This window comes from Petaurus breviceps, unplaced genomic scaffold (assembly GCF_028583685.1).
Source record: "Petaurus breviceps papuanus isolate PSGF00001 unplaced genomic scaffold, PetGlider_PUasm1.0 287, whole genome shotgun sequence".
Taxonomy (NCBI): Eukaryota; Metazoa; Chordata; class Mammalia; order Diprotodontia; family Petauridae; genus Petaurus; species Petaurus breviceps.
This window is the reverse complement of record NW_027186029.1, coordinates 1,525,951-1,552,496: the sequence shown is the minus strand read 5'-3', so window position 1 is coordinate 1,552,496 and position 26,546 is coordinate 1,525,951. Positions and strand designations below refer to the sequence as shown.

Here is a 26,546-nt window from a genome sequence, read left to right as displayed (position 1 = left end):
TGCTGGGGTACTTGCTGCTACATACCCCTTCTAGGGTTGCATCCCAAAGAGATCATACAAGTGGGAAGGGGACCCATATGTACAAAAATATTTATAGCAGCTCTTTTTGTGGTGGCAAAGAATTGGAAATCAAAGGGATGTCCATCAATTGGGGAATGGCTGAACAAGTTGTGGTATATGAATGTGACAGAATTCTATTGTGCTAAAGAAATGAGGAGCAGATGGACTTCATAATAACCTGGAGAGACTTATACAAACTGATGCTGAGTGAGAAGAGCAGTACCAGGAGAAATTTGTGCACAATTACAGAGACAGCATATGAGTGACGACCAACTTTGATAGACTGGGCTCTTCTCAGCAATGCAGGGTTATAAGACAACTTCAAAAGATTCATGATGGAGAGAGATGTCTACATTCACAGATAGAACTACAGAGTTTGAATACAGATTTAAGCAAACTACTGGCTCTTTCTTTTTCTTGTTTTGTTTTCTCTTTCCCACTGTTCATTCCATTGGTTATAATCTTTCTCTACAACCTGACTAATGTTTAATGTGAAGGTATTTGCAGATCCTATATTTGATTGCATGCCTCCATGGCGGGGGGAGGGAGAAAAAAGAGGGGGAGAAAATGTGAAACTCAAGGGAATGTGGAACTGAATCTTGTAAACCAAAATAAGCAAATTAATAAAAAAAATTAATTTTGACTTGGGATTAGGACAGAATTTCCAACAATTTCTGAAGTGGCCCTAAATATACTTCTGCCATTTTGTACTATGTATTTATGCAAAGCAGTGTTCTCAGCATTGACAATTATAAAATTAAAATATCAATCAAATCTGAAAAACACTGAAGATGTTCCTATGTCCTGCAATATCAGATATTCTGCCAAGATTTATTTTTTTTCCATTTTTCAAATGCTTTATTAACTTCTGATTTACAAGATTTAATTCTTTATGTAAAAATCAACAAGCACATCCATCTCATTAGTATGCAAATTTACTTTCATCTTTAATAAATTGTAAAATTATATGTATGCCAAGGAATTGTTTTAAAATAAATTTCTTTGTGATTTATAAAAAAAGAATAGTGATTCACTTCAATCAATAAACTTTTGTTATCAGCCAAAAAAAAATCTATTGAAAAAAATATTAGTTGTTAGTAACAGTGTTCTCAAAACTGTTGTCATTATTGAGGTATTTTGAAAGAAAGGTTGTGGCTGACATGTATCATGGGGTGATTCTAAACAAAATTGGCTAGGAAAAGGTAAAAAGGACAAATTTCTCAAAAAAGCAGGAAATGGAAAGAACACCTAATACAGAGAACACAGGTTTTGGAGGGCTAGTAATGTTGGAAACTTACTCTCATCTGGTTTGAAAAGGAAACAGAATATACATCAGAAGAGGTCTGCAAGTCTACAGAATATCCAGAAAGATGAGGTTATAGGGTTGGAGCAGGAGTTTTGCAAGTCTGTATAGAATAAGATTAGGAGGATGGGTGGAGAAGAAAAGGGAGGAGATATTTAGAAGGGTGCTTAAAATGAGGAAAGAGGGTAAAAGGAAAAGGTACGTAGTAGGAATAGGATAAAAAGAGAGGCTGAGAAGGATAAGAGTAAGTAAAAATAAGCTAGAGGCAAATCCACAAATAGCAATTAGAACTTTCTCAAATCTTTAAGATAAGTCATTCTCCAATTGATAAATGTATAAAAGATAAGACCAGGCACTTTTCCAATGAAGAAATCAAAACAATTTATAGTCATATAAAAATATTCTATTATTGACTAGAGAAATGCAGATTACAACTACCTTGAGATATCAATTTACAACTACCAGATTTGATAAAATGATAGAAGAGGGAAGTGACCAATGTTAGAGAAAATGTGGAAAAATGAAGATACTGATTCATTGTAGGTGGAATTGTAAAATGATTCAGACCTTTGGGAGGGCAATCTGGAATTATGCCCTTTGGGCATATGAATACGTGTTCTATTTCCAAACATGATTAGGGGAAAAGGAAAGGAGCCTACATGTTCTAAAATGTTTATAGGAGCTCTATTTGTGGTGGCAAAGAACAGGAAACTGCAGGGATGGCCATCAATGGAGGAATGTTTGAACAAATTGTGGTACGTGGTTGTGATAGAACACTACTGTGCTATTAAAAATGATGAACTCGGGGCAGCTAGATGGCACAGTGAATAGAGTACCAGCCCTGGAGTCAGGAGGACCTGAGTTCAAATCCAGCTTTGGATACTTAACACACAAAAAACTAGCTATGTGACCTTGGGCAAGTCACTTAACCCCAATTGCCCTCCAAAAAAAAAAATTATGAGCTCAAGAGTTACAAAACCATGGAAACATTTGCATGAAATATTGAAGAGTGAAATGAGCAGAACTAAGTGAATACTGTATACAGTAACATCAATATTGTTTTAAGAATGATTTTGAAAGGACAAGCTATTTTGTCTATTATAAATACCCAAATTAGCTATAAAGGACATATGAAGAAAGATGTTATCTGCATCTAGAGAAAGAAGTGACAAATAGATGTGTAGAACAATATATATATGCTTATTTGTGTCTCATGGAAGCCATTTCTAGATTGAGGATTAAGGGAAGAAAAAAAATTACATGATAATTTTGTTGTGTATTTGAAAGGAATAACACATTGTGCATAGTAGATTATCAGCTTCACAGTCGATAATTTTTTTTATTGTACTCTGTTATGGAAATGCTTGTTTTATTCCACAAAATAAAAATATATTTAAAAATCAATTTTAAAAGAGTTATTTTGAAGATATATACATATATATGCATACTAAGATCTTGGCAACTGTTCTCATCACATCTTGAAAACAGAGGGAGAAGATATGGAAGCAGTGTAAGATTTTATGTCCTTGGGTTCAAAGATAACTGCATATAGTGACTGTAGACAATGAAATTAAAAGATGCCTCTTCCTTCAAAGGAGAACAATGGCAAACCTGGACAGCTTCCTGAATAGCAGGGACATCACCTTGCCAACAAAAATCCAGAGTCACAAATATAGGTCTTTCTGCAGTATGAGAAAAGCTGAATGCCACAGAATCAACACTTTTAAATTGTGGTGTTAGAGACCACTTTTGTGAGTCCCTTGGACAGCAAAAGGTGAAATTAGGCAATATTTAAAGAAATTCATTCATCCTGTTCACTAGAGGGTCAAACACTGAAGCTGAAATACTTTAGCCACATAATGAGAGATGGGATTCATTAGGAAAGACCCTGATGTTGGGAAAGATAGAAGGAGAAGGGGAAAGCAGAAGATGAAATGAATAGGGTCGTGGAAAAACCAGTGAGTGTAAGCTGCAAGAGGCAGATTTGAGTCTGGCATGATGAACAGTGTCCTAATAATGGGCTGTCTGCCTTCCTGGTGGGTCTTCAAATAGAAATTATTTCAGAGATGCCTGTGTAGATGGCCTAGATGGCCTCTGAAGACCCTTCCAACTCAGGATTCTCTGATACATTCAGTGACAAGAGAACAAGAAGTGGGCTCGGGTCCTCATTAGCACCCAAGTGAATCTCATTAGAAGCCTTTCTTGCTATCAGTGTCTGCCTTTTCTGGCAAAGGAAGACTCTTCTGACTTGCCTTGATGAGAGAAGAGAGACTTCCCACAATGCCTCTTGACTGCTACCTTGGGTCCAACCTCTTGGTCTCTGCACTGGAAACCACCACTCTGATGAGGGTGCTGGCATCAGGACCTGAACCCTTCACTGATTTGTAGGGAGCAGGTGACAAGCAGCCTGGATGTCTGTGACATGGAACTGAGTCCCTTTAGCTTTCCTTTCCAGGCTGGCAGAGCAGGGGCAACCACGGGAATCTTTGTAGACAGAGACTGCAAGGCCTTGGACCTGCCCAGGAGGGGCTGCTTTGTTCTCACAATGGCTCTGCTCTGCCTCAGGTCCATCAGGGGAATCCCTGCCTCATCGCCATGATCACTGGGCACCAAAATCAGGAGGCAGAAACAATCTCAAGTTAATGAGAAGTCTCTCAACTGTTACATGCCTGGATGTAGTCTGAATACATGCATGGAGGTGGCCTGTGGGAGAACACAGCATTCCCCCAAATTGCTCCAATTTTCATATCCTGGATCCAACAAATCTGACTTCTTCCCTTCACCAAAGATGGTTCCCCAGTTGATATATTGACACAAAGTCTTTTCCTTATTCTGAAGACATTGTATTTCTGAGGACATCCAGATGGATTCTCTCACATAGTTCTGTAGTTTATCAGCCCACTGCCTCCTTTTTTGGTTTTGCAACCTGGAGGCTTGGCATGAATTATCTTCCTTACTTCACCTTTCTGTTATAGGCAGACACAAAATTTAACCTTCACCCATGACCTGCATGCTCCAGAGAAAGGCACATACCTACTGAACATATTCATAAGTTTCTTTTCATTATAAATCCTCTGATGAGAAGATAAGCTCTGATCTCTGGTTGAAAGCCTTCCCACATTGAATTTATAGGTAGCTTGTGCCCAGAATGAATTTTCTGCTAAGAAGCTCAGTATTCCATTTCGATGTGTTTCCTCATTCAGGTCATCTAGAAGATTCCTCTATCTCCCGTGAATTCTCTTATAGTAAAAAAAAAAAAGACTGACTTTAGCCAGAAGGTTTTACCACAATGATGACATTCTTAAGGTTTCTCTCCAGTGTGGATTCTCTGATGTTGGGTAAGATGGTCCTTCTGTGTAAAAGTCTCTCTGCACTGGGTACATTCATAAAGTTTCTCTCCAGTGTGGATTCTCTTATGTACAGTAAGAGAGGACTTTCCTGTAAAAGTCTTTCCACACTGATTGCATTCATAAGGTTTCTCTCCAGTGTGGATCCTCTGATGTTTAACAAGGCTATCTTTATATGCAAAAGACTTTCCACAGTGAATACAATCATAAGGTTTCTCTCCAGTGTGGATTCTCAGATGAGCGATGAGACATCTCTTCAATCTAAAAGCCTTTCCACAATGATTACATTCATAAGGCTTCTCTCCAGTGTGGATCCTCTGATGTTCAACAATAGACTTCCTACCTCTGAAAGTCTTTCCACATTGATTACATTCATAAGGTTTCTCTCCAGTGTGGATTCTCTGATGTAGAATAAGACTGGTACACCATTTAAAAGCCTTTCCACATTGGGTACATTCATAAGGTTTCTCACCAGTGTGAATTCTCTGATGAACAATAAAACCAGCTCTCTGTGTAAAAGCCTTTCCACAGTGATAACATTCATAAGGTTTCTCACCAGTGTGAATTCTCTGATGAACAATAAAACCAGCTCTCTGTGTGAAAGCCTTTCCACATTGATTACATTCATAAGGTTTCTCTCCAGTGTGGATCCTCTGATGTGTAACAAGGCCATTCTTATATGCAAAAGCCTTTCCACACTGATTACATTCATAAGGTTTCTCTCCAGTGTGGATTATCACATGAGCAATGAGACATCTCTTCAATCTAAAAGCCTTTCCACATTGACTACAGTCATAAGGTTTCTCTCCAGTGTGGATTCTTTCATGTCTAATCAGACTGCACTTCCATGTAAAAGTCTTCTCACAATGATTACAGTTATAACATTTCTGTTCAGTGTGGCTTTTCTGATGTTCATTAAGACTGGAGCTACATCTGAAAGCTTTTCCACACTGATTACAGTTATAGGGTTGCACTCCAGTGTGGATTCTTTCATGTCTAACAAGACTGTGCTTCCACGTAAAAGTCTTTCCACATTGATGACATTTATAAGGTTTCTCTCCAGTGTGGATTCTCTGGTGTTCACCAATAGTCTTTCTACATCTGAAAGCTTTTCCACATTGATTACATTTATAAGGTTTCTCTCCAGTATAGATACTCTGATGTTGAGCAAGACCATCTTTCCATGTAAAAGTCTTCCCACATTGATTACATGTACAAGGTTTCTCTCCAGTGTGGGTTCCCTGAAATTCACCAATACTCTGTCTACATCTGAAATCATTTGCACATTGATTAGCCTTAAACCTTCTCTCTTCAGCATGAGTTCTCTGATGTAGATTAAGACTTTCCCTCCATTTAAAAGCCTTTCCACATTGATTACAGTCATAAGGTTTTTCTCCAGTGTGAATTCTTTGATGTTTAATAAGACCATCCATCCGTGTGAAAGTCTTTCCACATCGATTACATTCATAAGGTTTCTCTCCTGTGTGGGTTCTCTCATGTATAATAAGATGAGCCCTCCTTGTAAAAGTCTTTCCACAGTGATTACATTCATAAGGTTTCTCTCCAGTGTGGATCCTCTGATGTTCACCAATAGACTTCCTTCCTCTGAAAGTCTTTCCACATTGATTACATTTATAAGGCTTCTCTCCAGTGTGGATTCTCTGATGTTCTACAAGACTTACCTTCCATCTAAAAGTCTTTCCACATTGATTGCATTTACAAGGTTTCTCTCCAGTATGGATCCTCTGATGTTGAAGAAGACCATCCTTCCATGTAAAAGTCTTTCCATATTGATGGCATTTATAAGTTTTCTCTGTAGTGTGGATTCTCTGATGTGCAATAAGATATTTCTTCTCTGTGAAACACTTTCCACATTGTTTACAGTCATAATATTTCTTTGCAGTGTGGATATTCTCAGGTGCTGAGCAGACCTCTCTCCAAGTGAAGTCAGAGAAAGCATCACTCACGAATCTTTGCTCGTGAGGTTCTTCCACAGAAAGTGGTAGCTGTGCAACAGTTTCCTTCATTTCCAGTCTGAGCTCTCCTTCTGAAAAAAAAAAACCACAACAATAAAACAAAGAGATATTATACATACACACACACATATATTTCCATCTCCTTTGCTCCATAGGCAGAACAAAAACTCAGTTACTTTCTATTTCCCTGGGCAAAAGGAAACATCTTAAACAGACAGAAACCTTCATTTTAAAATGCCCTTAGCTCACATTAGAAGGATGATTTCATTTCCAAAGAGCTTCATGTATGAATTTACATTGGATCTTCACAAAAACCTGTGACACAGATAGTGTCATCATTCTCATCACATTCACATCTCAGACCATGAGCTTAGAATGGCAGAGACTGGACCCAAATCCCGGCAGTTGGGTTAGAATCCAAACCCTGTGAATGGATCTGCTCTGTCCACAATAGTTGTCCACTATACTTTCGGACTCTCTCTTTCTCTTTCCCTTTTACTGTCAGCACTTTCAATCTTTTCTTCATAGATACAATGCCATTTAGTGCACATATATTAAATATTCCCATTATTTCATGATGTATTCTAAGTTACCATAACCTAATTTCTCTAGGGATCACTTTCAATCTTTTTTTTTTCTGTTGCATTATCTGAGTTCACGTGCAGAATACCAACACTTTTCTCTATTTACCTGAGGCAAAAGGGATTTTGTCCTGACTCATTAATTTCTTGAGATCTTTAAATGCATCTACTTACTAAAATAAAATTAAAAGCCTCCTATAAAACACAATTTAAAAAAAAAATGCATGGCATTGCCCATGTCTGAAAATATGTGTCTGATACAGGAATTTGAGTGTATCATTCTTTGGTGCAGAAGCAGACAGCATGCTTCATTACTGGTCTTCTTGTACCCCTTCCCCTTCAAAGGTTCACAAACCCCCTGAAGGACTGAGACAGTTGTCCAAGGGATTTGAGCTAAAAATTTGTCAGTGGCACCTCAAGTGGTAAATAATCATCCAATTTGGTTACAAAGATATTTATCTTCTGGAACAAGAAATACGTGCATGTTTCAACCTTAACCCTGTCTTTTTGCAGTGATTCCAAACTATCATGATCAAGAATACAGTTTTGGAGATCCTGCAGTGAGTACCTCAAACTATGACTGCTTCTGACCAAGTGCAACATATTCTTTCAATTTCTTAACTTGACATCAAATTGTTTCCAAACTTCCAGGAAGGTTGAACATTCATGTGCAAATAGTCACAGAGATGCAAAGTCTCTTGGCGGTTATCTATGACTGCACTGGAGTCGTCCTCTCCTTCTTGGTCTAATTTGTAACCACCTCTCATTAAACCTGAAATCTCCTGAACAAGATCTCACTTGGTTCACATTCTGGCAGGCTATTGGAAAACCATCATCACCAGGCTGTGACATTCAACTCCCCTCACCCTTGCTCTCCATTGGTTAGATTTAACCTTCTGAACTTCCCATGTTCTTCTGAGAGGTTTCCCCTCAAGCAGCTCTCTAAGTATGTGTAAAAGCTTCTGACCTTTTAAGTGAACAGAAGCCTGGTTCTGCTCTCTGATTAGAAGCAATCACCTTGACTTACATTCTGCTATCACTCAGTGGGATGAGCTTTAATCCTGTGGAAACAGAATTTCTTACTTTGTTTCCCACAAATTCTTGCCCTTTCTTTTATACAGATTTTGCTTCCACATCTTTATAACTCCTTCCCTCTCTTCTCATATGAATTCTTCCCCTTATCCAACTCTCCTTTAAAGAGGAAGCAGGAGAGGTTGATCAACACATTGACAAATCAAAGGGGCAGTCCCCTTAATCCAGAGACCCAAAGGAAAACAATAAGAAACACTTGTCCCTTTAAGATTCAGAAGTTTTGTCTCACACACACAGCTATCTAGCAGGGAACATCATCTGATGAAACTTTCTGGCACTTGTTCCAGGCATCCTCAGCATCTTCCCATCACTTGCCCATAGAAATCAGCCCTTTTATGTCCATTCTCCTACAAAACCTTATAAAATCAAAACTGGAATTTGGCCAACTGTCCATTATTCATTCCCCCACAGAATCAATAACAGACTCCAATTCATACACAAATAAATTGAGCGACCATTTTTAACACAATACCTATCAAGTCATAAAACAATTCCAACTTCTGGTCATGGTCTGCTTCTTTTAAAGCATTTACAAAATAAACCACAAGCCATTCTTCTAACATTAACTAATTATAACAAAACTGAGTCAAGTATGATATTAACTAAGTGATGGAATAATATTCTCACAAGTCCTTGACCTAATTGTCTCCATACTATTACTGAGAATTAAAGGACCCTTTCTCATACAGATACTAGCAGATGTCAAGGTTAAATAGTTAGTTATTGTTTGGCCTAAAACCCTAAGCTTAATAACTCAATCTCTTACTTACATTTTACTATAGTGACCTTTAATGTTCCTGTACCAATCTATTATTTAATCAGTCTGATATGATGCTTACGAAACTTTGCCTTTTGCCATTAAAAAAAAAGAGTAAGGACATAACTAAAGCAAGGGAACAACATTTCCCTAACTTCATGTCAGCTGCAGACAGAAGATGTTTAGATTGCCAATGACATTGAGTCAGGCTTAAAGTCTACCAGGTGTCATACTGGGGAAATCAAGTCAGGAGAACGTCTCTCTGCTCAGGCAGAATAGTCATTCTCCCAACCTTCCCAGGAGATTACCCTCTGCAGTTCATACCTGCACCTCACAGGGCTGCTTGTATCATGAGCCTTTCTTGATAATTATACCTGGAGTCAAACTCAGAAATTGACTTAAAGTAATTGCTTCAGAAGGTTCAGGTAAAGTAATTGGGTCCATTTTTATTTTGCCCACTAAAACTGTATTAATTCCTATCTTCCTTACCACAAATTGATATCTCCCCTCAGGTAAATTTAAGGTAATACCTTTCAATTTATCTATTCCAATGATGGATTCAGGAATTGGTACAATTAACATGATATATTCTTTCTTAGGTAATTGTACAATTTTCATGGTTAGTTTAACTTGTCTGGCTGATATTTCAGTCCCTCCCAGTCCTGTGATGGTAATAGGGGGTCCATGTTTAAACTTATCAGGGTTTCCATATATAAGGGAGGCTTCTGCCCTAGTATCTATTAATGCCCTAGTTACAGTAATTGATCTACTTTTCCAACATATGGTTGAACTAATATGGGGTCAGTAATCCCATCTGTGTATTTCTTTACTCTGAGCTGGGGTTTGGACAATTTCCTATTCTTCCTGAAGGTGTGACAAAGTTGGATAAGACGATTCAGGAGGATCGGTAGGGGCAGTTCTTACTTCCCTATTCAGTCTAATATTAAGTCCCTTTTCTCAGTACATGTTATATAATTCATTAGTTGGAAGACCATTTATTCTTCCAAAATCTACCCCTGCTCTTAATAAAGCAGTAAACATTTGTGTCTTTGTTAATCTGTTCTGACTTCGAATCCACTGCTTATTTGCTCTTTTCTCTTGAGGAAATTCATCTATTCCCCAGTCCCCTAAGTCGCTTAATGGTGAAATTTTATCCCCCCAAAAAAGGTGCCCTATTTCCCCAATCAGTAGTCAGAATTCGGTGCTCACAAGTGGGAGAAGTGGGCCTCACAATCACATTTCTATGAATAACTGTTAAGGGAGTGCTATGGTAAGCACTGGCATCTCCAGTCATCACCACAGCTTTCATGACCTCTTCCTTTCATTTTCTCATACAGTCTCTAAGTGGATACCAGGGTCTATCTCCACTAAGTCACATAGAATCAGTGGGGTACTGTTTATTGCATCCCCCTGCAAAGCGCACACACTAGTTCTATCGCTACCTCCTCGAATATGGTAATCCCTAAACGACTGTCGTCCAGGAGGATTCTGACTGATACCTGTGAATCTCAAACAATCTGTGTCATCCAGCTCACACTGCTCCAGCCCCCTCATCACTGATTCTCACCATTCAAGACACTGGTGATTCTCCCATTTTGAGGGTGAAACGACTGGAAATATCTGTGACCTCACACTGAGTAAAATCCTCACTTGTTTCCTTCAACACTGTGTGTCCCCATAGTTTCCTTTGTAGTATTGCATGAACGTTCACAGTCCTGGAAGTCTCCTCATCTAAATTTGTTTCATCTTCCTCCCGGGTAATCATGCACCACACATACAAGTGCTGTATTGATCTTTCTCTTGTTAATTTTTCTCTTCTTTTTCTGAACTCCTCTCCCAACTATCTTTTCTGTTATCACCTGACACTTTCTAGCTTTCTTTGCTAAAGGAAAGTTCTGATGCTGTAACAAAGAAAGCTTCTCATGCAAACCAGCTAACTCCTTTTTCAGCTGAACCTTTTCCTCCATCTATTTGTGTCTTTTACATGACTTTTACATATCATACAATAATTTGTTAACAACATCCATCCTCTTCTACATACCCCTGCCATTTCTTCCCCGTTCTACTGGTATTCCTTGCAAACCTTTTTCAAAATCTATGGGTTCTCCCTTCTGCGGCCTCAGTTCGGAGTTTTCCAAAGTCCTGTGCTTTTTTAGCCCATTCTGTCACCAGAGAGTAATAATGGAAATCCTTCCATCCCAAGATACCTATTTCCTTCCATAGAGCCTTCCAGTCTCCAAGCAGGGGTTTTATACTTTGTGATCCTATCCTCAGCGACATTTGTAATGCCAATGTGACACCCACAGCAGCCACTATGAACATGCATGCATATTTCCAGGGTAAATTCACAAACTAAAAATAACTCTCTTCCTCAAAGGCAAAACCAAAATATTTATTCAGATACCAGAAAGCCAATTCCACCAAAGTAACAAAGAAGTCTCTACCCGTGTTTCCCCGATAATAAGACCTATCCTGAAAATAAGCCCTCCCTTACTGTGTAAGATTCTTCTAAAATAAGCCCTCCCCCGAAAATAAGCCCTATTGAGATTGCTACTGTAGTGAAGGTGATCCCCTGCGCTACACACTACATTACGGTACCCTCTGTATGCACCGTTCCCCCCCCCCCGTGAAACGCACGCCGCGCTCCGAGCTGCATCCAATCAGAGCTGCAGCAGTGAGCGCGTCATCCTGTTCTTCCCCAGTGATTTGCTTATTGAATAAAGGTACATTTTTTTGTTCACATTTACCTGTTTATTAAAATTGCTGTCAATGTTCATTAAAATAAGCCCTCCCCTGAAAATAAGCCCTCTGGTGTTTTTCTGTCCAAAAAATTTAATAAGACAGTGTCTTTTTATCGGGGAAACATGGTATACACAGGCCAATCCCCAAGCCTTCCCTCCCTTAGGCCTCCCCACAAACAAGCTCCCTCTCTCACTCTCTCGAGCTCCTCCCACCATGGGCTCCCTGTGCCTCGGGCTCCATCACATCAGTCAGCTGGGGCTAAGCTCAAAGCAGGTCCCCTAGGCCTATTAATGCGTGGGAAAGATCTTCCTAACCCATTAACATTACACCCGCCTTGGTCCATGGTTGATAGCAGTCCCCAGCCTCTGCATCTGGCCTCTCCCCTACTTACTGAATGCATGTTTGGGCCTCAGCCCAGTTTCTATCCCTTTCTGATACTTAAATCACCTCTAAGTAGTCTCACCTTAGTCCGGTTTGAACCCTGATGGAGCCAGACCAGAACCACTGCTGAAGATGACAGAGGCTTCTTTCTAGGCTCCTGAAGGGTCTCCCAGTATAGGACACCTGTGGGTCTCTAACTCCCAGCTCCCTAAACTGACGTGCTGGTCCCCTACATGAACCTGGCCAATGAATGAGGACAGAGATTAGCCACAGAGATTTGGAAAGGGATTTGGGTTGATCATTTATGCAAAGTTTAGCTTTGTAAGGGGCTGCTAGGTGGTACAGTGAATAGAGCAGGAGTCAGGAGGACCTGAGTTCAAATCCAGCCTCAGACACAACACAAAAACTAGCTGTGTGACCTTGGGCAAGTCACTTAACCCCAATTGCCCTCTAAAAAGCAAAAAAAAAAAACCCAAACAAACAAAAGTTTAGCATTGTAAAATTCCTGAGTAAGGCAGCACTTTTCTCTTCTCCTCATGTGCTGCTAAATGTAGAAAGAGAAAATCATGAAAGCTGCCAGATTCATTAGCAATTTAGGCCATACAACCTCAGCCGGGCCCTCACTGAGGCAAGGTTATCCCTTGTCATCTCCCTGACTCCTTATCCGCTCACCACAGAAGCTCTTCCAAATCTTTTCACTCATCCCCAACACTCCGAAAAAAACTAGACATGTATCAAAGGCCTTCATATCTTCCTCATCTCACACAAATCAGACGTCTTCTCCTTTTCCACCCACATATCACATGGGAAGATCATTCTTCTGCTTGCTAAAGAAAATTCCCTTACATGTGGGAATGAACTCACTGTGCTCCGTCATCGACTTCCATACATTCCTCCTCTAGCATCTCCTTTTTTTCCCCCAATTTTAACTCTGTCTCACACTGATGACTCATTCCCTCTTGCCGCAAATAAAATCATTTCTCTCTAATCCTTAAAACCCTCTCATGTGAACCATGCACCCCAATGAGATGTTGTCCAATATCTTTCCTCCATTTTATACATACATTTCCATTTGGTGTCTCCAACTCCCTACCCTGGCTTTTTTTGAAACTCTCTCCCTTTTCTTTTTTTTCCTTTCTTTTCTAGACACAAATAGATATATCTATGTAAAATTATTCTAGGCACATTTCTATTTATCAGTTCTTTCCCTCTATGTGGATACCATCTTTCTTCACTAGTTCTTTATAGTTAATTTGGGTATTTATAATAGCAAAAAAAAAAAAAAAAAGAAACTCTCAGCACCCGACCTTCGAAATGTATTATTCAAGTGAAACACATCTCTCAATAGTTAATTTCAAAATTCCTAAAATTCAGTGACTATTTCTCAGTCTAATCCTTCTTGACTTCTCTGCAGGCTCTGACACTGTCGGTCTCCCCCTTTTCTTGATTCTCCTCTCCCTAGATTTTAGTAACAGTGCTCTCACTAGGTTCTACTTCTCCCATATCCAAAAGGAAACTCAGTCTCTTTCCCCCAACCCTCCCATCTGCTCCCATTCCTAATGCTATCCAAGGCACCCTCCCAACAGTCCAGGCTCAGAAATGCAATGCCATGCCCTCCTCATCAGCTCTCACACATCACCCTTTGCGGCACCACTGGATAGACCCCTTTCTATCTCAGTATTGTCACTTTCTTGGCTCAGACCCGTCACCCCATACCTGACACAGTGTCAAGGTCTGCTGGCTGGTCCAGCTGCCTCAGTTCTCCCCTCTGTCCAGTCAATCCTCCATCCACTTACCAAGTTCATCTTCCTCAATCTCTCACCTGACCACGTCACCAAGTACTCAACAGCCTCCAGTGGCTCCCCAGCAAAATGTGAAATAGAAAACTCTTTCTAGGGCTGTGAAAACACTTCATCCCCTCCCCCTCACCTATTCTTTCAGGCTTCTTTCTCCCTTGTACCCTCCCCCCAAATAGGGTATAATACACTTCTTTGGGCCTCCTTCCTGCTCCCAGGGAGAGGACCTTCCACCTCCAGACTCTGCAGGTTTTCCTTGACATCTGCTGCCCAGAGTGCTCTCCCTGGCTTCCCTGAAGCCCCAGCTAGAGCCTGACTCCCACAATAATGTCTTCCTGGGCCTCCTTAAATGTAGGGTCTTCTTGCTCTTGACTAGCTCCAATTTGTCCTGTGCACAGTGGGTTTCTGCATAGTTGTTGACATGTTCTCTCCTGCATTAAATTCTAAGCTCCAAAGGAGTATCCTTGTATTGACTTATGTGCTTGGTGCTTTGTTCAGGGTCTGGAACAGAGTAGGCACTTAGAAGTTTGTTGACTTGGAAAAGGTTTGGGAAAGAGCTCATATTGAACAGCCTAATCCCATTTTATACTTTCAGGATAATTCCATGTCCCCAAATGCCAAACAATGACTTTTTTCTAGATCACAGATTGATCCCTGGAAGAAAGGTGAAAAGCCATGGAGCCCAAACCCCTTTTATTATGGAGAAATTAAGGCTCACTGGTTCAGTGACTGACCCCTGAAGCCACTGCTGGGAAATATCTGAAAAAGCGTCCCAAAGTAGGTCGTCCTGCCCCAAATCCAGCACCTGCTTCACCACAACACACAGCAGCCTCCTGTAATCCCAGCCCTCACACTCCTGCTTCCACCTCACTCACCTGGACAGCAGCTCCTCAGGCCTTCTTGTTCCAGCATCCCCGGGGCTTCCCTTTGCTCCAAATAAGAGATCACGTCTTCCCTGGGAACTGGAAGCCCTGGCATGGGGAGTCAGGGATGGGCAGGGGGAGAAACTTGTCATTCAGGTCTCTTTAGGGAAAGGCATTCAGACCCAGAGCTGGTGCTTCAGAGATTCACACTTTCATGTTCACACCCATGAGCCCTTATTCACCCATTAGGACTTATAACCCAAGTAACCAAAAGAGGGTCTGCCCCACCATCCTGTTGTCCAACGTGCTCTGAGAAAGAGCCAGACCTGTGCCCCCTAAACAGTCAAGTCCCATTGTTGTAGAAACTAATTCCAAAGGGGGTTAAAAAGGCTTATTGTGCAAGACCACACTGGAGTCCCAGAACAGGGACCTAGAACTGGCCAGTTTTTGCCCTGTCCCCCTCCTTTGCTTCTCACTCAATGAAACCTAAAGAAAACTTGTGTGCTGCTCATTTGGGGCCTCTTTGCCTCTCCAGGTTAGAGGTTCCTGCTGGCAAACTCAATAAACCTCAGTTGGCTCAAATTCTATTTCTCAGCCAGTCTCTAATTCCTGGCAAGGCCAGGGACATGTAGGCAAGAACCCCAGGGTGGTTCCCAGGACCCCTGAAGGACAGTCTCAGAGCATTTCTTTTCTGAGCTTTGGGGAGAAGATCATGGATCCAGGCTGGAATCAGAAAAATCTGATCTTGGTGCATTCTCTTCATGAAGGGTGGATTCACTGCACACTTTTCATTATTAGAAATTAGAGGCAGCTGATGGTGCAGTGGAGAGAGCCCTGGGCCCAGAGTGAGGCACACCAGAGTCTAAAGCAGCCTCAGGCAGTTACTAGCTGTGTGCTCAGGACAAGTCACATCTTCCATTGGTCTGAGTTTCAACGGTCAAGTGGGGAGAATAATACCACCTAACATGGAAAGTTATTGTGAGAATAAAGTGAGATAATATTGTAAAGAAAGCCCTTGGCCCAGCCCCTGGCAAACAGTATGTCTAAATAAATGCCCCTCCCCTGCCTTCTCCTCCCTTTCCTTCCTTTCCCACCAGCTCTGCTGGAATCTGAGGGCAACAGAAAGGAAGATTAAGGACAAACTCACTATATGAGTGTGATAGTAATGGCATTTAAAGATTCCCCTGTATTGGCTTGGTTTTCAAATTGATTGTGTTAAAACCCAGAGCTTGTTAATCCCACCTGTGGGATGGACTTATTGATGTAAAAAGAGAGTCCTGAACTGGGAGGAGCTGGTGACGTAGATTTGGAGAGACAAGAGAGAGGCAGAAGAACTTTTTGGAAGCAGCACCCTCGTGGAGGCAGAGAGAGACTAAGAGGATTGCTGAGGGCCACTTTGAATTGCCCTGGACTTTTGAGACCTGCCCCTGGAGCTGCCAAGGACTGAGGAGACATGGCTGTTTTGCTGGTACTTTGTCTGTCTGTTTTGATGTTGTTTTGCCAGATTTGTCCACTGGTGAAAGACAGTCCTGTTGAAGAAGTCCTGGAACCTGGCTGTTGGCTAAGAGCTCCTGAGACTGTCCTGCAGACAGAGAGTGAATACTGTCCACTGGTGAAGGACAGTGCTGTTGTTGCAGGGGTCTGGGAACCTTTCTGTTGGTTCAGAAGCCCTGAAGAAAGATTTTCTTGTTGTATGTTTAAAGAAATCCTGGGAGAGGGTTTTGCTAATGTTTTCAGGGGTTCTAGGACTGTTCTACAGACAGAGGATGAATTAATGAAAGGACTGGCAATGTATCTTGTGGCCTTGCTAAGCCTTGTCTCCCCAGAAACTAAGATTGCTGAGAAGTTGCCTCGTGTCAAGATGAAGAAAAGACCTCCATTTGGGTATTAAATGCTGTGCTTAAACTTGATGTAACTCTGGGGTAGATTCAATTATGATCCAGGGGTGGGGAACTTTTGACCTTTTTGTGTTCTATGGTTGAACAAATGAATGTACTTTACTTATGATTGGAAACTAATCTCCATTTGAGAAGAGGGGCTTTGTGGTGAACTAAATGAAGGTACAGCCTAGGGGTGGAGTAGTATTTAGAAGAGGGACTTTGTAATTGATTGAATGATTGGAAGGTCCTGGGGTGGGGTAGTACTTGGAGATTATTTAATCACGCTTAGTAAATGCTGTATTTGGAATGATGTCATGTTTTGACCTTCTCTGTTCTTGGTTTGTCACTGAATAAAATGGAGAGCCCCTATGCTGGTATTTTGAACCTTGGGAAGTTGCCTTTGCTTGGCATTACAGTACAATGAGGGACAAGCAGAAGCCTGAGCTACAATTTGGTCCTTGTTAAAAAGAAGAATATTCCAGATCCTAGACCCATCTCAGGATTCAGGGCCAGGTGGAGGTCAGACCAAATGGCCCCTGAGGGTCCTTCCAGGTCTGAGATGCTTCCACACCAACAAGAAGCTGCCTAGAAGGGGTCAGAGACAGCTTCAGGCACAACAAGGAGACCCTCAGGCTCCTGTCACACAATGCAAAGACCTTCTACAGGAAACACCAGGCAGCAGGCCAGGAGACCAGCACTCTCCTCTCTCTCATAACTGATAAATGCTCCAAACCCTGCACTCCAGGGATGAAGTTATGCCTTTGATTGGAGACGCAGTGGTACCAGGGGAAGTGTCCTTACCCAGGGAGAGCAGGTTCTGGGCATTCTCCAGCATGACCTCCCAGTACAACTCCTTCTGAGGATGATCCAAGAGGCCCCACTCCTCCTGGGTGAAGTCCACAGCCACGTCCTTGAATGTCACCAACCCCTAAAGCATGAAAAGGCACAGAATGTGGAGCTGAAGGACACTTCAGGTTTCAATAGTCCCACCCTCATTAATGCACAGAGCAGACCTGAAGCCCAGAGAAGGGATCTGCTGGAAGGTCTGACCCTCCATGAGAAGCAGAGTCACCTCCTGAAAGCATAGTCGTTAAGAGACCAACTGCATTTTGGGAAAAGTATTTTCTATGATCAGTAAAAACAAAGCTGAGGAGTATTTGCCTCTGAAATGCATCTGCCTGTGGAATCAGGGAGAAAGTCTGGGCTCTATCTGGGAGGCAGGTGGATCTGGGGGGGAGCAGCACAGAGGGTGATGGGAAACATCTTCCTCATCAGAACCGATATAAGTGATATATTCTTTTTAAAAATAGTTTTTAATGTCTTATGTGCATATTCAACTTGAACTCTAGAATTTCTTTCCTTTCATATTGAATGGAGTTACAGGAAGATTTATTAAACCCAAAGGACACAGAGACCACAGCATAGAGCTTATGGATGAGAGGAAAGGGAAGCTACAGACCAATGGATATATTACATGTATACATGTATGTCTATATATACTTACTTAGACTTTACTCTTAAGCATTTGTGCAAGTTTCCCCGGGCCTTTCTAACACATCTGAGTTCATCTTTTCTTACAGTACACTAGCATTCCATCACACCCACATGCCACAATTCCTTCAGCCTTTCCCCAAATGATGGGGAGCCCTAAGATTTCCAGTTCTTTGTCACCACAAAGAAATTGCTGTCAACATCTCAATCATCTTCAAAGTGATACTTACAGTCTGTGAATTTCTTTCCATGTTATTTTTACTCATGATTTTCTTTTCTGCCTTCTCTTTTTACCCTATTGCTTTTACTTTATCTTCTCCACAACCTTCCAACCCCAAAATTCACTCACACCTCCAAGAGTCCCCCATTTACTTCTCCCAAATTTCAGTGCACGAGGCCTCCAAAAATCCTCCCATTATATCCCCGACCCTGGTAAATCCCAGTCCACACACTGCTCTGAAAAGTCCCTCCCCAACCCTGTCCCCAATTTTCTCACCTCTCCACATGCTCAGAAGACTTCCACACCCTTTCACATGTACAAGTTTTTTCTTTTTTCAACCCAGATGAGAGTAAGGCTCCAACATTCCCAGCCTCCACCCCTACCTGCTTCCTCTCTGAGTTCTTCTTTTCACATTCCCTCTAATGTCATTTCTCCCTTTTGCCTTTTCCTGCCCAGTTTTGGTTTTTATCCTCAGCCCATCATACACAATTCAGCCGCCACTTTTCTTTCAAACTACCTTGGTAAAGATGACAGTTATGAGGATACTGATGGCTTTCCCACACACAAATGATAAGTAAGCACTCTGGCCTGTAGTCGGGCTTTAATGGCCTCCGTACATTCTTCTGGATTTTTTGGATCAAAGTTTCCGATGAGTTCTGCTCTTTCTGCTCCACATCTGAAGGTCGCCGAATTCATCAAATGGCCATTGTTCCCCATTCAGGATTATGCTCCACTTGGCAGGACAAATTGTTCTCGGATCCAACCACAGCTCTTTTGTTCTTCGAAATAGAATGTCCCAAGACCTTCAGTTCTGAGAATGGAATCTGCTGGTTCTTGTGAAATTCTAACTAGATTCCCACAGGACTGAAATGCTTGCTTTTTCTCCTTGACCTGCAAGTTTTGAGACTTGGCTCTTGTTTTCCTCTTGGCATCTCTTCCAGGTGGTAAACAGTAGATTTTTCCTATTTCTACTTTAACCTCTTGTTCTAGAACTTGAAGGCACTTTTCCTTAATAATTTCTCATTAATAAGTGATATGTTCTAAAGAAAATTTTGTGTATGGGGCAGCTAGGTGGCACAGTGAACAGAGTACCAGCCCTGGAGTCAGGAGGACCAGAGTTCAAATCTGGCCTCAGATGCTTAACACTTATTAGCCGTGGGACCTTGGGCAAGTCACTTAACCCCAACTGCCCTCCAAAAAGAAAAAAAAATTTAAATTTTGTGAGTAGTCTGTGTGAAGCTGGCAGTTCCACACCATTCTATGGAAAAGCACTTAATGTGACCACTTAACAGAGAACAAAGTTAAAGAAAAGTTCTACTTTGTTTCCTGAATGGATGAAATAAAGTCTTTTGTGGCAGAGGATTCTAAAGAGCTGTTCATTGGAATCAGTGAGTTGTGAGAGACGTCCCCAGCCAAGTGAGGGAGAGTTATCTGCTGTTACATTGAGGGCTTGAGGTGACTCTGGAGATGATGAAGCCAAAACAGCCTCAGCCTTTCCTTTCTGATTCTTTCATTTGTCTATGACATACATTCCCTAATTACAAAATTAATTACCCAGAAATAAAAGTAACTCTGATGGAGAAGGGCAAGCCAGGTGGCACAGTGGACAGAACAATGGGCTTGGTATCAGGAAGACACCATCTTCACAAGTTCAAATCTGAACTCAGAAAGTTACTAGCTGTGTGACCCTAGACAAGTCACTTACCCCTACTTGCCTCAGTTTCCTCATGTGAAAAATGAATTGAAGGAGGAAATGGCAAACCCCTCCAGTATCTTTGTCAAGAAAAACCCAAATGGTTTACAAAATCTTGAACATGACTGAAAAAGAATGATGGAGAGGGGGGTTCCTTCATTGATTAAAAAAAAAAAGGCAATATTTAATTAACTTAGGTTTTGTTTCAAGAGGCTGAGTTGAGAGGCCTAGTGATGGACCATAGAAAGCAGAGGCTGGCCAGGTCTGAGAATATGGGAGGAGTGATCCACTGAGGCCCCGACTCAGGCAGCATTAGTCAGTTCATCATGATTTTATGAGGGGCCCTGATTGGTGTAATGATCTTAATGCATTCATCTATTCAAGCACCAAATAGTAGGTCTGAGAATAAGCAATGTACTAATCCTTCCTTTGTACAAGTCACACAGGAATACAGATTCTAACAGAAGGGCCCATGATAGGCCTCCAACATTAATGCAGTGTTCATCACTTGTTTATCAGCTGTGCATCTCCCTTGCACAGCCACAACAATGCTGACCAAGCCAAGCCTGGGTGCTGGCAAGGCAGGGAAAGCCCCACCCTGGCCATGTGTTCTGGCAGGGTATGGACAGCTGCTACCATCTCCTCCTGCCTAAGCTAAGGGGGAGCCCATCCATCCTGTGACCACCGGGGTAGGGGAGACTTTCCTGCTTCACCCAACAGGTGACCGGGCTGACACCTCAGTTTGCTTCTTTTAGCTTAAGAGGCATATGTCAACCAGTGGGATTCTGAACTACGTATTCCTGCTTTAGAATGTCCAGAGCATGAGTCTGGCATCAACGAGCATGAAAACAAGGTCCCAGAAGCAGGGTGAATCTCAGATCCTGAGGAAGATCTGAGGCCCATTCATTACAGGGGACAAAGTACCCCTGGCTCAGAGCTCTGCCTCAGTCTCCTCATTCGTGGGCTGGACAATGGCAATCCCCACAATCAGGCAGTCCTTGATCCTTGAAGGGGTGGTCTCTATATCCAGCGGGCTGCATGGACAGCACGTGTGGCCAATGAGCTTGGACCCTGATGCTCTTCTCTTCCATTTCTGTCACAAGTACAGTATCCACTTTATCAGAGCTTCTGATATTTGGGACCCATTCTCCATCTTGGGCATAAAATTGCCCTTTCATTTTTCATCACTGTGATTTCTTTAAAACACCTGATCTAGGGTCTCTGGAATCCACATCTCACCTGTCACTCCCTTCAGTCTATTGTTTGACTTCTGAACTATTGAGAAATTCATGGCTCTCGTCCACTTTTTGACATCCCCAAGAATCTCTAAATCCCCCTTTTCTCAAGGTTCTCTGGCCTCACTTTTCTTCCCCGCAGAGCACGGGGGGGGGGGGGGGGGACGGGGAGAGGGGGTAAGTCCTTTCCTTGGTGGAGAACTGTCCTCTAGCTTGTTCCCTAACACACCCACAGAAGGTGTCTCAAAGCTCCTTCCCTCTCCAGCACCTCCCACACCTCCCCTTCACCTGCATGGGCTGGGGCTGTGAACTCCACACCTGGGGTTCAGCCATCTCCTCATCTCTCACCTGCCTCTGCTCCCGGGGTCTTCTCTGACTGACTTCCCCCCAGGGCCCTGAATTGGGCACTTTCTTCCCACCCTGAGCCCCTTTCAATCCCCTCTTTCCTGTTACCTTCTTTGGTTAATTGTTAGTACCTTGAGGCGAAGGGAAAAGAAAACCTGGAATCTACTTAGGCAAGCCCCTCCAAAGAAGGAAAAGACAGTACAGTAGAGAAGCCAAAAATAACACTGAAAGACAACCTGCCCCTTAAGGAAGGAAACACACTGAATGTAAAGACAGGACAAGTACAGAAAGGCCAGGGATCACAGGTCTCCCAGAAGAGCCTGACTGCGTAAAAAAAATTTTTTTAAACAATCATTAAAGAAATATTCAGAGGGAATTGGCCAGAACTTCTTAGCAAAGAAAACTATGTCCCAATTCAAAGAATTCCGAGATCTCCTCTAGAAAAAAACAAAATCAATGGCCAGGTTCTAGGGAGATGGCAGTGCAGGTCAGGAATTTCCAGGCTCTCCGGATTTCCTCCACAAACAGACAGAAAATCAGCACAAAACAAAGGCAGAGCAGCAAGAAGAAAGGGGCAAAGCAGCTGGAGGAGGAGCTGAGAGCATCTCCTGAAAAGCTCCAGGGGCTCAGGTCTGGTCAGAGGGAAGTGTAGACACGTCCAGGCCACCTACACCGAATCCACACACAGCAGTCCCAAAGAGAAGCCAAGCAGGCTGGAAATGTCACCTCAACCTTCACCTCCCTCACAGCCCCAAGAACTTTCACCTCCAGACATCTGACCTGCCAGCCTTGCATCTAAGGAAGAGCAGATGCTGAGAGAGGGAGGACAGACTGACCCCTAATGTCTCCAGAAGCTCAGCCTAGCCGTGCTGCCCCCACGTGATCCTGGGCTGGGCCTGGGGCCTAGGAGGAGGGAGCACAAGTCCAGGGAGTGTGGGGCCTTGGGGAGCAAAAACTTGCTCAGGACAGTGAGGTTTGGACTTAAGGGAGGAAGAGGCTGAGCCCCCAGAGAGAATCCAGAACAGGGAGGACCTGAGGCCTGGGCGACCTGGCCCAGCAAATCTGGATTCAGACTGGGCGCTAATAATACCAGGCTGCTAACAATGAAACTGGAGAAATTTAAGATCAAAATGAGGAAGCAAAGGAAAAAGACCCGGAGCACTGGTAACTCCTGGGACACAAAAGAAGATCTGGGCCATGTTCAGAAGGAGAAAGTCAGGTCAAAAAAGTCAGTCCAATCCTAAAGAGTGATTGGGTACAAGCAGAAAAAGAAATTTTGGAAGAACTTCAAAAGGAGTTCAAAAATCAAATAAGAGAGAATGAGGAAAAATTAGGGAAAAAAAGCAATTTAAGAAAATTATGAAAAGAAACGTAACCAATTAGAAAAAGGGATACAAAATTTTAAAGAAGAAAATAACTCCTTGAAAACTAGTATTTGTCATGTAGGACTGAATGATGTGAGAAGATATCAAGATGCAATAAAACTAGAAAAAATAGAAGAAAATTTAAAACATCATTAGAAAAACAATTGATCTGGAGAACAGATCTAGGAGAGACAATATCCCAACTTTCAGGCTGGGGGGAAAAAAAAGAGGCAGGAGGCAGTCCCTGCCCTCAAGGAGGTCAGCATCCACTGGGGGAGACAGCAAGCAAACAAATATGTACAAAGGGAGCCAGGGCAGCACTAAGAGGCCACAATTAGAAGAGGGAAGGAGCCAGAACTCAGAGGGGCTGGGGAATGCTTCCTGTAGCTCTTTAGCTGTTGGCTGGGACTCAAAGGAAGACAGTGAGGCCAGTAGTCTGAGCTGGGGCGGGAGAGCATTCCAGGCCTGGGGAAAGGCCCTGGAAATGCCTGGAGGGAGAGCAGCCAGGAGGCCAGGGCTGCTGCATTAAGGACATATGCTGGGGAGTAAGCTGTAAGAGGACTGGAAAGGCTGGGGGGGGGGGGGGGGGGGGGGGGGGGGGGCAGGTCATGAAGGGCTCTGGAGGCTGTAAGTAAGGTGGATTTTAGTGTGTAAAGTGAATTTTTGTGATTGTTTCTTAGAGTTCAGTTTCCCAGGATCCCTGGCCATAACAATCTCTTGTTCCCAGGTGTTAGATATGAGTTCCCAATTATTGTTCTAAACATCTCCACCAGGCTTGCGTACCTTTACATAACCTTGCAGCAATATAAACATTTGTGCTGCGTCACACACATGTAGTGTGTGAGTGCACTGAGCTGAGCTGACGTGATAATGTTAGTACTTAATGTAACCTTCTGAAGTCACCCCTTAGCAATGTGCCTTCTTCATCTGTTGCCCCTAGAAAGCAGGTGGTAAGGGAAAGGGGAATCTTGGGGTTGAATGCACGAATCTTAATCGGTCCCACCAAGGCTGGGGGGAATATGTGTGAGCCTCCCCTGGCCCCCACCAAGGCTGGGGGGAATCTGTGTGAGCCTCCCCTGGCCCCCACCGAGGCTTGGGGGGATTTAGGGCATGTCTGACTGATCCCATCCAGACAGAGGGGTACTTGCCCCCCCCTTCTTGCCAGCCCCTCCAAGAAGGGTGACCAGGGAATGCTGCATTTGTTTGTGCTGCCCTGATCAGCACTCCTCCTGTGAGAAAACTAAACTAAAGTAAGGTAATTCTATAAAGTAATAATAATTATAACAATTATTATTACTAAAGTAAGACACTTCTTAGTGTCTTTCCTGTCTGAGCAGATCAAGACTGAACCTGTGCTCGCAGCCCTCCTGTGCGCTAGGTTTATTTGTTTTACACATGACTATTTCTGTAAAGAAAGGGCCCAGGAGGACACAGTGGCAGCTTCCCAGACCACCCTCCAGGTCTGTGGCAATGGCCTCACGGGCTCACAGAGACTGCACTCACCTGGGCAGGGGTGCTGCTGCTCCCAGGGGCCATTCCCTCTGGCTCCAGGCCCCCTGCTGGGACCAGGCCTGGGTCTTCTGTAGGCTGAGTAGTGCAGGAAGAAGGATCCCACAGGGGGAGAGGTCTGGCTCTTCTCTTCCTGGGCAGCTGGTTGGTCTACAGGAATATACACAGGGTGAGGCCCCAGGGGAGGCACAAAGGCCCTTGCCCTGCCCCCAGAAGAGGGACTCTACCCTACAGGGGGAGGGAGGAAGCAGGCTTGGAAAGGAAGGTGGTCTCAACAGAAAGACTACTTCCCTTCCTCTATTACTCATTCCCCCCCCCACCTAATTCTCCCACAGAGACCCAAGAGACAAAGGGAGCTTAGGACCCAGATGTGATGAGAACATTCAGAGACTCAAAGGTTCCTCATTCTGACCTCTCCCTCCAAAGGTCCCCTCTGCCCTCCCTGCATCCCCTCTCCCTGACTCACATGCCCATTATATAGACTACAGACTGATTCCTTGATCTGGGAGGCAAGCTAGGGAAGGTTGAGGATGAGGAGGGCTCTTGAATGGAGCCACCAGGGAATGACCAGGGGTAGCCTGAGGCTGGGAGACAAGATCCAGTCTGGGGTGAAGCCCCCTGGCAGAGGACCTGAGGCAGGGGAGCAGGAAGCCTGGGGAAGGGGAGCAGGGCTAGGGTCTGGGAGGCAAGACCATCTAACATGGCTCATGGAGGGAGGCCAGAGGCCCTGGAGGGACAGAAGGGCTCCAAGGGGACATTGAGTCTGGGGAAACAGGATGACTGTGTCCTGAGGTCTAACTAGGAGCTGGGGGGACTGTGGGGACCCTCTGGTGGAGCTCAGGCTTGGAATCCCTAAAGGCAAGCTGGAGACAGGGAGCCACATGCCTGGGATCTGACAGGGAACCAGCCCCAGAGGTCCGGGTGCAGATCAGGGGGACCAGGACAGAGCTTTGGTAACTGTGTCCAAGCCCGAGTAGGGAGGGAGGAAGGGCGGATTCTTGGATCTCCAAAGGGGGCTGGATCTGAGGCAGGAAAAGGGAATTCCTAACCAAGAGGTCAGAGATTCGGGGGCCAGGAGACAGTCACGTGGGGCTGATAGGAAGGCTGAAATCAGGGCTCCGGGATCCCCTAAGTGAAGTCTGAAGTCTGGGCAAGTGTTATCCAATGGGAGACATGGGGAGGGTGAGGCAGGAAATGAGGGAGTGATGGGGGGTCTGCACAAGACCGAGGGGCAGGGAGCCCCCCAGGAGCCGGGCTCCGGAGGAAGGTGTGCTCCTGGCAGGGTCTGAAGACACTCACCCCGAGGTCGGATAGAGGAGTCTGAACTGGGGGAGGGGGCAGAACCAAGACCTGGGGGAGGGGAGCCCTGGCTCAGACCTACCTGGGACCTGCTCCCTCAGAGCGGGCGTCCGGAAGGGGAAGGGATCGCAGGGAGGGAAGGGCTGGGGGGCGAGGAGGGGGCATCCAGGGAGGGCGCGGAGTTTCAGGGTTCATAGGAGGGCGGGGCGATCCCGGGGAGGGGAGGGTTTGGGGGGAGGGAGATCCTGGCCTGGGGAAGGAGGAGCAGTCAACAACTTCCTGTTTCCGGCCTGCCCACCCTGGGAGGGTCTTTCTATTCCCACGTCCCCCCCTTCCTTCCCCCCCCTTCCCCCCCCCCCTCCCCGGCCCCCCGGAGGGCAGAGCCCTGTCCTCCCCTCACACCAGCGTCAGGACTCAGGGACCCTGACTGCCCCGCCTCCCTGAGCCCGCCCCCCATCACCTGCAATGCCTTTTCCAGTGCAAGGATCCTCTCCTCAGCCCTAAACTCCACCCAGGCCTCCAAACTCCACCTGCCCCCTCTCCCAGGGCTGCTCAGCTCTCACAGCTCCTCCTCTCCAGGTCTCCACCCCCCTCCCCTCCTCCTCCCCTGGA

The 26,546-nt window shown here is 44.1% G+C and overlaps 1 protein-coding gene across 1 annotated transcript; it reads right to left on the bottom strand.

Annotated features, from left to right (window-relative positions):
• Window positions 1-890: 890 nt before the first annotated feature.
• Window positions 891-26,546, bottom strand: LOC138167684 (zinc finger protein 850-like). Its single transcript, XM_069096635.1, has 5 exons — window positions 26,395-26,546; window positions 24,630-24,785; window positions 17,580-17,706; window positions 14,911-15,006; window positions 891-6,757 (listed from the first exon to the last, which is right to left on the bottom strand). The coding sequence occupies exons 2-5, from the start codon at window positions 24,660-24,662 to the stop codon at window positions 4,665-4,667; spliced, it is 2,349 nt and encodes a 782-aa protein (XP_068952736.1). The 5' UTR covers window positions 24,663-24,785; window positions 26,395-26,546; the 3' UTR covers window positions 891-4,664.

What these genes read in the sequence shown, in the direction of transcription:
- LOC138167684 (XM_069096635.1), bottom strand. Translation starts at nt 24,662, where the DNA reads ATGGCCCCTGGGAGCAGCAGCACCCCTGCCCAG. An exon ending in GCAGCAGCACCCCTGCCCAG is followed by an intron (nt 17,707 to 24,629) that starts GTGAGTGCAGTC and finishes TTCATGCTTTAG; the next exon opens with GGGTTGGTGACATTCAAGGA. An exon ending in CCTGAGGAGCTGCTGTCCAG is followed by an intron (nt 6,758 to 14,910) that starts GTGAGTGAGGTG and finishes TTTTTTTTTCAG; the next exon opens with AAGGAGAGCTCAGACTGGAA.